The 11,191-nt window shown below is 42.7% G+C and overlaps 1 protein-coding gene across 1 annotated transcript; it reads right to left on the reverse strand.

Moving 5' to 3' along the window:
- Nucleotides 1-803: 803 nt before the first annotated feature.
- rnft1 (ring finger protein, transmembrane 1) lies at nucleotides 804-4,255 on the reverse strand. The gene is made up of 9 exons (XM_079233942.1): nucleotides 4,180-4,255; nucleotides 3,083-3,534; nucleotides 2,923-2,999; nucleotides 2,734-2,834; nucleotides 2,323-2,476; nucleotides 2,060-2,218; nucleotides 1,902-1,967; nucleotides 1,724-1,825; nucleotides 804-1,286 (listed from the first exon to the last, which is right to left on the reverse strand). Exons 1-9 carry the CDS (start codon nucleotides 4,203-4,205, stop codon nucleotides 1,152-1,154), a joined length of 1,272 nt encoding a protein of 423 aa, XP_079090068.1. The 5' UTR covers nucleotides 4,206-4,255; the 3' UTR covers nucleotides 804-1,151.
- Nucleotides 4,256-11,191: the final 6,936 nt, after the last annotated feature.

Raw genomic sequence — 11,191 nt, forward strand, 5'->3', positions numbered from 1 at the left:
TGCAAAGTGGCAAAATGTGTTCATCTGAACTGTTTTGTCCGGTTATCTCAGGACGTCACATGATCTCCTAAACTGAAGGGAGGCTCCTCTCAACCTCGATTGTCTCAGATTGTTACTTGAAGGTTTAGCTACTCAGCAAATAATTGATTCTCAGTTTGCTACATAAAAAACCCACCAAACATTCAAATGGTAGAGCTTTATTTAGATAGTTTATGCATCTAAATGGATAAAAATAACAGTGAAATGATGTTGTCCGTAATAAAATAGATGTTTCTCCCAGTCTTTGGTTTTTACAAAAACAAGATTGACTCCATAGAAAAATAATTTGTGCGTGAATTAGTCTCACACGCTCAGTTGCATTATTTTTATCAGATGATGAAATGAGAACCAAAAGCCAAATCGTGTCATTGACACGGTTCTTCTTTAGCCTGCCGTGGAGACATGCTGGCAAAGGCCCGGTAGTGACCTCACTACCGGGCCGTTTGACGTCACGGTGCACCGGACTTCCTCAAAGCCTTTGCAGTCCTGTTCAAGCTCACAGATGCAGCTAAAGCAGAAGTCCTCTTCAACCGTTGATTATTGCAAATAAAAAGTCACTTCCCAAAAAAAACACTGGATAAGAAAGGGTTTGTGTGTTGCATGTTTGTTTAAACATGTGATGGAGGAAAAAATCATCCAGTTAAAATACATATATATATATATATATATATATATATATATATATATATATATATATATATATATATATATATATATATATATATATATATATATACACAATGCCGCTATACAAATAGCGGAAATTGAGAGAACAATTTGCTGCCCAATCAAGAACGTTTATATAAAGAATAAAAAGTGAATAAAGTCAACACAAAACAAAAGGAAAAAAAATTAAAATAGAAAAATCACTTGAGGGCATGACAATAATCAACTTTCTCTTGTCTAAGTACGAGTATGGATGTGCTGGTAAATAAGCCAGAACAATGTCTACAGTAGGTGTCCTTACTGACCTCGGCCTGCAGGGGGCACAGCCCTTGTGATACTTTAAACAGTGTGTACAACATTACTCTTCAGTGGGGTTTGAAAGCCACAGGAAATCACATTACATACAAGCTTATACCAATGCCTTGCTCCCAAAAGCCCCTTATCGATCAATAAACCTGCAGGTGTGGCGATGTGGCTCCGTCCCGCCATTTGTAAACCTTCTCTGTGATCACAGTGCGGCAGAGAGGGCAGCTCTTCTCCCGGTTAAACCACAGGGCGATGCATTCATCACAGAATATGTGCTGCACAGCGGAAAAACAACATGTCAGCACGTCCTGCACTGAGCATACATGAGTAGATCTACACAAGTGATGCATTACAGTTCATCTGATTCAGGTCATGAAACAGATCACATACATATATATATACATACATACATACATACACTGTATAAACATCACGATAAACATGGATTTATTATAACAGGAGCAAATGATAGAGAAACTAAATTGCAGGAGTAAAAAAGTCAGATTTTAAAACATAATTCAGATAATACAGATTCTCATGTAATACTGCTCCTGCTCAATTAATTTATCAAGTTGTGATCCAAAGCGTGATATTTCCTTAACTGCTGTATGCTGTGATTAAGTTTTATCTAAATCTGTCGATGCCCACAGCTGATCAATAAACTTCACATTAAAAATACGACTACAATGATCACAAACTTCTTTGGTTTTACCTGACAGATCAGAACCCGGGGCTCCCTGTACTCTCCCTGACAGATGGGACAGACGTCTCCAGCCTCGCTGCACTGATTCCTAGTGGCCGCTGAGCCTGTATGCTGAGGAACAAAGAACACCTTGAAACAGCCGGTTACTGAATGGGGCCATTTATCAAAGAGGTTGTTTACCACTGACCTCGCCTTTTACCAATATCCTCACGGTTTTCAATAAAGACGTCCATTGTCCGTACAATCCTAAAAGCTGAGATAGAAAAATGTTAAATAGAAATATTTTAATTTTTTTTTACATTAATAAGACAATTAAATATGAGTGTTTAGTTTGACTGATCACACCTTCAGTATGAAGTAGAGCAAAGCCAGCAGGACCCCCAGTGTGAGTCCAGGGGTGCCGTCAACCTCCTGGTACGTGACCAGGTAGCGGAACCAAAGTGGGACAGGTGCCGTGGCCTGGTGGACCTGACCCAGCTCCTCACTCAGCATCACCCACCGCCCCTGGAGACATTTAAACGCACAAAATAAGAGCCACTCAACCTGCACTGCCATACATTGATTTTTTTTTTTCTTTAACGTTCCAAATGAGAAATCCCCACTCTTACCTGGGTTCTGTATTTCACCAATGAGGATGGCAGCAGCAGAATAAGGCACTTAATCCCCATAAAAATAAACTTTATTATGAAGTTGGTGATGCCGACAGCCCAGAGAACCTCCCAGAAACCCAGCGGCTCAATGGTTGGGCTGAGGAAGATGAGGCTGGAAAGAGGTTGACAATCAGGTTAAATGGCACGTTTTAGCACCGCCATGCCGGGTTTAGTGGTTTACTAAATTATTAAAGTCCTGCTGGATGAAAGTAGTCAAGTCACCCAGAGTATAAAGAAATGACCACAGTGTGTTCTGGCTGCCTACTTGCAACACACATACTCATTGAGATTAGAAGAACACATCATTGGTTACAGGAAATAGCCACAGTCTTGTGGCTAACTGATGGGAGGCGATGCATTAACTCATACCAATGGTGAAGGGTCTCAGTGAAAAAGGTGTAGTAAAGCAGGAGGGTGGAAGAGAGCAGGAACAGTAGCAGCCATACACACTGCAGTTTTGAATGACGACCCTAGGAGGAGAAACAGACAAAAACATGGTTTAGAAAATCAAACGGTGATAACTTGCACAAGGAATGTGTTCACCTGTTCTCATCTTACCTGAAGAAAGACTTGAGTTTGAATGTTTTTATTCACATATAGAAAAGTTGTGAAGAGGCCAACCCCAACTGCTAGACCTGGTAAATGGAAAGAAAAGCGTATAAATACGATGTCTTGTGTTCACAGCTGCAGCACTGGCGTTCGCTTCACTCCAACTCACCACTAGCGTGTTGGATGACGAGTTTAGCACACACAATGACAAGGAAAGGAAGACTCTTTTGAAGCCAGCGGAAGAGATGGCGTAGCTCAGACATGGAGGTGCTGGGCTCTCCGGAGTCCAGATCGGAGTCGGGAGGGTCAAACTCGGTCTCCGAATTCGAGTGGTGTGGCGCCCGATTGTGTCCGTGTGGCTGAGAATGGGAGTGGCTGTGGGAGTTGACTCTTGACCTCCTGGAGGATGCGCCTCCACTGGACTCCCCGGGCTTGCTGGTCATGCTCACCCGCACCTCATTGCTCTCTGGGTTGGCAGCAGCAGCAGCTGCCGGTGTCCTGGTAAGTTCTGGTTGCAGAGTTGGGGATAAACCATTTCCTGTATGAGCGCCCCGCTCACTTGCATCAGGCTGCATTACAGCAGCAGACTCCCTCAGTTTCAGTGCTTTTCTGGAATCACTCCTTTGACATAAAATACACACCTTTAAAGTCTCAGTCACAAGGTGTCAAACACCTGGATTTACAAATTGGACAATCGTTACTAATGGGAGTTGCACAGTTGTCAGTTAATCTACGATATAGACTCTACAACATGTATCTTGTAACAGAGGGCTCCTAGCAACCAAAAGGCTGTGATGGCCTAACTACGTTAAAGTGTCTTTAATAGGTGTCAATATTAAGGATTATGTTGGGTTACTTAAACCGCTCTCCAGGGAGCTGTGTTACCATAGCAATATGGATATTTTTTTGCAGCAGTAATAATTTATAGTCTCTAAAAGCTGTCACGCTGACAAATGAAGACAGTCTATGTGTGGTTTGAGTAACAGGGATAATAATTTGGTGAACTAGCTAAGTTAAATTGTCAAGCAGTGAGTTTATTAATCATCCAGAACATCTCACCAGGCTATGAGCGAAAGCTAATTGACGTAAAATTCACTTTACGTTGGCTACGTCCGTAATTTCCAAGCAATAAACCCCAAAAGTAGTGATAGACAGACAAGACAACTGACCGTCTCCTAACACAGAGCTGCTGCCGTTAGCATTAGCTCGCGGCTAACAGATGTTTTCTATCAGGCCAGAGAGGCGGAGAGAAACGCTTCAGCTCACCTGTCATTCTGCACCCGAAGTTTCATGATAAGTTATTGGTCTCCATCTAACACAATGTCTACGTCGCCAAACTAAACATAAGCAAAAGTAAATCAAAAACAAAACTAAGCTGTTGTGTTTTAGGCTAAACCATAAGCTGGTCGTTCAGACATCTTGACGTTGTTTACGACAGCAGACGTCGCGCTCTTCTTCTGTATGTTTTACGGCGCACCGGATGTAAAATGCTGCAGTGGCTCCACCTGCTGGAACGTTTTCAAATCACACGCAAGAAATTATAACAGTGAAGGGGAATTAACATGATTTACACACACATAGCATTGTTGTCATTTTTAACTGTAATATGTATTAATACTGTTATAATGCTGCACATCCTAATACTTCTTTAATCATCGTTATTACTATAACTTAATAATTCTAATTTACAATAATAAACACAACAACTTATAGTAATTGTCATATTGTTATTACTGTATCATGATTTCATTGTTTTTTAATAATTAATAGGCAGGTCCACCGCTTTAATCATCAGCATCAATCAGTCTCTTTCCCATTGAAATTATTAACATATTTTTCATCTATTGTCTTTTTATTGATGTGGAAAACTCCCTGCTTTGCTGTATTCTAATTTTTCTTCACGTGTGTGTGTGTGTGTGTGTGTGTGTGTGTTTAAAACAGACTGAATTATCTGCAGGTCCTACAATGCTTACATTTGAGCTGGCAAAGTTACAGATAAAGTGTGCTCAATAAATGAATGCCACTAAAATTCCAACCATAGCAGCATTTGCAGCGTAGGATAACTAACTTACATACAACACATTTATACTCATAGAAAAAGAATAACAGGTATTAAAGGAACTTTTAACGTTATAAAAATGCGGATGTTGGGCCACATTTACAAAACCTTGCAAAATGTATATTAGTAAGTGAAAGTGGGGGAAAAAAAAGCATAACCTTAAATATTCTAGAAACGTTGTCCAGGGTGATGTCTATTTCCTGGATCTGATAAATGTGAGGTCTTCTCCAAAGAGTGTAATGGGATCAGATAAAAGTACATGTGAGATACTGCTCTTAGCTAAGGAAGGTCATGACCTACTGATGTAAATGTGTTAGTGACCAACATGTGACCTGGGGGCACCAATATCCCTGTTGCTTAGTTTTACAGGAACAGCAAACTACCTCTATTAATATTTTGTTATGTATATAATCAGAATCAGCGTTAAGTGTGTACACATACAATGAATGACTTATCTAAATGTATAGACATACGGCTAAAAACAGGCAACAATGCCGAACAATCATTTGACTACTATAAACCATGTGAGATCACAATGTGAGAGTAGCTGTGCTCTCCATGTTTCAGTCTTATACAATAACTTATATAGTCAACTCCGACCACAGTGTTCACACACAACACAGTGCTGCATCATTCTTGAGATCAAAATGCTCCATTATGATGAGCTGATTTTGTCAGAGGGGCAAAGACACTGACAGCAGAGTGAGAACTGACGGCAACAGTGATGATACAGTAATGAAGGTAAAAATGGAAAGCACAGGTAAGAATAAACCAACTGTCTTCATTATTTATTGCCTCGTGATCACCACATGTTCACTCGTCCATGTAGGAAGGTTTGGTTCTAATCACACACATATAACAAGTACATGCATGATGTATATAATAGGTTGCAAAGTAACCATGAACATTTCAAACCGAAAACGGAAAAAAACATGGCATTTCTTTATTTTAAACTATTAAACACGACCAGAACGTGCACGGACCACAAAGGACCACTTGGCCGCTATGTGTCGTTGCTCCTGGCTACCTTGGATGCGAGGGTCCGGGTCAGGTGCGTGCTGAGCCTGACCCTTTGCAGAAGGTTTTCCAGTTGTGACTTTAGGGCAGGCTGACTGCGTTGCGAGACTGGGATCTGTGCATCGTAGCGAAAAAAATGAAAGAAGAGAGTGCCGACCACGGGTCTAGAGAGAAAGGGAGGGGCAATAAAGGATGTGAGGAGGGTGAAGTGTAATGCACGGATTATTGGTTTCTGTGTGTGTTCACATCTGTTTATTTTGTACTCGAGAGGATTTTGTGATGGAAGCATTAAGAGAAAACTGCAGAAATAAATAGCTCAATTTACATCTTTGTCACTGACCTCTGGCGGATAGTTGCTCCCACTGAGGCCGCTGCAGGTTTAGGATGACTTTGCGTAACCAGTCAAGGTGCTTGGCAGAGTTCCAGCACAGAGGCACGGGGAGGAAGACGTGCGTCGCCCCGGTCCTGGCAGTGAGCGTAACCTCTGGGGTAGAACTCACGACTCAGACTGGCCTCTACGAGCTGCACCAGGGTCTGACAGGAGAGCGGGAAGGGCCAGTAGCCAACGTGTAGCCTGGCTTAGCTAAAGACACATGACAGGACAGGGTGTAAGGTGTATAAGGTGTATTTCAAAGTCAATAAAGTAACAATTTTGTGTGTGTGCTCATTCTTACTTGCTACAGGCTGCCGGTATAGTGTCATAACTGCAACTGAACGCTGCAGACATGGGCAGCCTCCATCTCCCAACAGGAAGCTGGTGGGTAAAGGGCCTGTTGGCCTGTGGGCGATCGTCAGCGCATGAGAGCATCGTGCACAGAGCCGGTATTTCCTATGTACACGTCCAGAAAGGTGCCCTTGGCTTCACAGATGCCCTGCAGCAGCACAGAGGGGAATATGTTTCTGTTTATGTAACACATTTTCTGTGGCTCTTCAGGAGGAAGAATTTGCACGTGGCAACCATCGATGGCACCGGCAGCCCAGAGGAATGCTTCATGGCCAGCAAGGCGAACAAAGCCGGCCCCCAGCTCCTCCATCTCCTTGACAAGCTGTGACGGAAAGCTGGATTATATCCATTATTTATTTATATATATTTAATAATATGATATGTATATATATACATTTTATGTTGAACAATAATTCTACTGGTGACGTCATCAAGCCCGCTGCTGTTCCAATTGAAGAAAGTCTGTACTTGGTATTGAGAAACGGCCTTGGACTCTGTTTCCTCTTCCCTCTGCCTCCTCCTTCCATGCTGCGGGTCTGCTCTTTGTCCTCTGGACCTAATGCACAAAAAGCAATACAGTGACTCACTGCAAAGAATTAAAAGGTAATATTAAATGAACTGCTCGGGACCCTTTACATTACAAAGTCCTGATGAGTTGCATTGGCTTTTAGGTACAGTCGTATCAATACAGCAGAACTGTGGCTGTTGGGTGCAATACATTATTTCTGTATTAATTCAACCTTCATGTAAATATATTTACTCTGGTTCTTTTTATGCCACAAGAGAAAGATAGTCCATATTGGAGTTGAAGTGTACACATAAATATCACATATTATTATTCCTACTAATTATAAGGCAAATTGTAAGATTTCATACGAATGTGGTCAGTAAAATAAAACGCGCCTCAACTCAAGTGCTAACATTAGCATGTTATTACAATACATTTAACCACACTTTTACAGGTTCATTAAGATAAAGTCACCAAACACAATAAAACACCTTGTTCCCTTTCCAGCTAAGTGCTTAGCCGTTCATAAAGTGTCTCTTGTACTTCAGAGAAATATCTTAATATCACATTTTCCTTCAGTACATACCAACAATTAAAGTATTTTAATGCGAAGTCAAGTTACGATATTTGTATCTACTTCCGGTCTTGTATCTACACCGGAAAGGCTTCAAAATAAAGGACCCAAAACATACAAAGGTACTTACAAAATAAAGGCTTGCAGGAAAAAGTCACCCTATTAACAGAACCTTTTCAGAGCCATTTACACTCCCACCAAGCATGAGTAAATAATGTAACTGAATATAATTTACATTAAGCACGAATGATTTTAAACTGAAAGTGACCTTCCATAAGTAAGAAGGTGGAGAACCTTTATATACTAGTGAGCTCACAAGTCATTTGGAGAAAGTATTGGGGAGTGAGCAAGTTTAATCAGGCTCCAGCAGCAGGACCGGCACCACAAACCCAAGAGGATCATACATGGAGGCCGGTGGGGAGGCTGACATTAAGTCGGAAGTGGTCGGATTTCACATCCCATCGAGTCCAGAGGGCTCTTTCAAGTGGCAGCTCATCGAACGCAAGATCCATATCCTTTACAGCGGTTGCTCGTTCAGAGGGTGGTATGCTCTCCAGGACATTTTTGTTGTTTGGCACAAACTTGTGTAGTCAGACCACCCACAGAACAGAGTTAACAAGCTGAGTTAGCGTCTTCAGTGCTTTTGACACAAGCAGGGTTCATACACATTTTGACCAATAGATTTTCATGACTTTTCCATGACCAAACATTTTGTGAAATCAGTTTATTTTGAGGAATTAATTATCTGTGGCACATGGAGGGGGGTTCTGGTCTAGAAACACTGAATATGCCAGACATATCACTATTATTTGGCCTCTGACTCCTTTTACTCTTTTTGCATATGGCTCAAAATCAAAAAATCGTTGATGTTTTAATAAAGTTGTGTGTTTCTGGACAACTTGCTCCGTTTCTAATGGGATTTATTAACCACAAGACTCATGGTCTATACCTTTTGACCTGTTGCATCCTTTAAACTTATCTCAGAGGCCAAAACAGAAGCACCAGAGCCACCTGACTTATTAGAATGTCCGTTACCATAGAAACTAAGAGAACATAAGCGTGTCATAGAGTTTCGAATTCCGGAACTTTGATATGGCATTGATCATTCTGGAACTGTCATGTTGTCATTTGCTATGCTTTAAACAAGCAGCAACCTCTGAATCATTCCCAGTAGTTTGAGAGTACAACTTGCAACTTGCTAAAGCGTTAGCTACGACAGGATCTACAACCATGTGGGATCGACTTTGCTCTCAACAGAAGGTTAGTTTTTCAGTGTCTACACTGTTTATGTCAAGTTATGCATCAGAAATATGAGTATTTTTGACTTTCCTTAACAAGAGGTTTGTAGATACTCGTACCAGTTTAACTGGTTTTGTCTCTCACTAGTGCCGCCAAGCCCTCAGCAGAGAACCAGGAAGAGGAGACTTTGTGGACCAGGCTGTTCCGCCGACAAGTGGCATGTTTCATAGGCTTCATATTTACAGATTTGTATTATTATTTGTAGAATTGGATGTTTTGCACAAAGGATGCTTGACACGGTTGATTCTAATGTTGTTCTCTTACAGAATAAAGACAGTCGGGGACAAGCCGAAAGCAGCAGTATGGTACCAACCACGAGCCCCCGCTCTTCATCGGAGGAGAAGAAGAAGAGAAAGGAGAAGAAGAAGAAGAAGAGTAAGTGCATTCTTTCTCTCCTGCTTGTCTTTCTGTAGGCCGTGATACCGAAAGGCATTCAGGAAGGATGATCAGCTTGTGACGTCGCCTTAAGCAGCAGCAGGGTACCAACCATGAGTTCCCCCGTGTAACGCCCTGTGGCTTGTGTTAATTGGTTGTGTGTCTTGATTATGTCGTTCCCTTCACCTGCCCTCAGCCACCCCCATGTGTGTCCCCTGATTGTGATTCCCTTCACCTGTGTTTCCCCTCTCCTATATATATACATATACATATATATATATATATATATATATATATATATATATATATATATACACACTCTATACTATATGAGAAGGAGAAGAAGAAGAAGAGGAGGGAGAAGAAGAAGAGGAGGGAGAAGAAGAAGAAGGAGAAGAAGAAGAAGGAGAAGAAGGAGGAGGAGGAGGAGGCTCCCCGGCCTATTCTGGGCCCCCGGATCTCGTCGGCGTCCCAGAGGCAAGTGTCCCGGCTGCTGCCCTGCAGCCGTCAAGTGTCCCGGTTGCCGCCCGGCAGCCGTCCCCGTCCCGTTCCCCTCCAGTGTCCCCTCCAGTGTCCCGGTCCCCTCCAGTGTCCTCTCTAGTGTCCCTGTCCCCTCCAGGGTCCCCTCCAGGGTCCCGGTCCCCTTTAGGTCCCCCTCCAGTGTCCCAGTGTCCCGGTTCCCCATCAGTGTCCCGGTTCCCCATCCTGTTCCCCTCCAGAGCCCCCTCCTCGTACTAAGAAGAAGAGGAAGAAGAGGAAGAAGAAGAAGAAGAGGAAAAGAAGAGGATGAAGAGAAAAGAGAGGAAGAAGTGGAGGAGGAAGAAGAGGACGAGGAAGAGGAAGCAGAAGAAGAGGACGAAGAGGATGAAGAAGAAGAAGAGGAAGAAGAGGTGGAAGAAGAAGAGGAGGAGGAGGAGGAGGAAGAAGAAGAAGAGGAACAAGAGGAGGAGGAAGAAGAGGACGAAGAAGATGAAGAGGAGGAAGAAGAAGAGGAGGAGGAAGAGGAAAGAGAGGAATAAGAGGAGGAGGAAGAAGAGGAAGAAGAAGAGGATGAAGAGGAAGAAGAAGAGGTGGAAGAAGAAGATGAAGAGGTGGAAGAGGAAGAACAGGAGGAAGAAGAGGAGGAAGAAGAGGAGGAGGAAGAGGAGGAAGAAGAAGAGGAAAAAGAGGAGGACGAGGGGGAAGAAGAGGAAGAAGAAGAAGAGGAAGAAGAGGACGAAGAGGAAGAAGAAGAGGACGAAGAGGAAAAAGAGGAAGAAGAGGAAAGAGAGGAAGAAGACAAAGACTAAGAAGAGGAAGGGGAAGAAGAAGAGGAGGAGGAGGAGGAGGAAGAAGAAAGAGAGGAAGAAGAGGAGGAAGATGAAGAGGAAGAAGAGGATGAAGAAGAAGAGGGAGAAGAAGAGGTGGAAGAAGAAGAGGAACAAGAGGAGGAGGAAGAAGAGGAAAAAGAGGAGGAGGAGGAAGAAGAAGAGGACGAAGAAGAGGACGAAGAAGATGAAGAGGAGGAAGAAGAGGAGGAGGAAGAGGAAAAAGAGGAGGAAAAAGAGGAGGAAGAAGGGGAAGAAGAGAAGAGAAGAGGAAGAAGAGGAGGAAGGAGAGGGAGAAGAAGAAGAGGAAGACGAAGAGGTGGAGGAAGAAGAGGAGGAAAAAGAAGAAGAGGACGAAGAGGAAAAGAGGAAGAAGAGGAAGAAGAAGAGGACGAAGAGGAAGAAGAAGAGGATG

Source organism: Taurulus bubalis, assembly GCF_910589615.1.
Source record: "Taurulus bubalis genome assembly, chromosome: 2".
Classification (NCBI taxonomy): domain Eukaryota; kingdom Metazoa; phylum Chordata; class Actinopteri; order Perciformes; family Cottidae; genus Taurulus; species Taurulus bubalis.

Bases quoted from the DNA above. Each gene is read 5' to 3' on its own strand.
- rnft1 (XM_079233942.1), bottom strand. From the start codon at position 4,205: ATGAAACTTCGGGTGCAGAATGACAG. The intron at 2,477-2,733 runs GTATGAGTTAAT...ACCTCTTTCCAG, and splicing joins ACTGAGACCCTTCACCATTG to CCTCATCTTCCTCAGCCCAA. The intron at 1,968-2,059 runs GTGTGATCAGTC...TTTCTATCTCAG, and splicing joins TGCTCTACTTCATACTGAAG to CTTTTAGGATTGTACGGACA.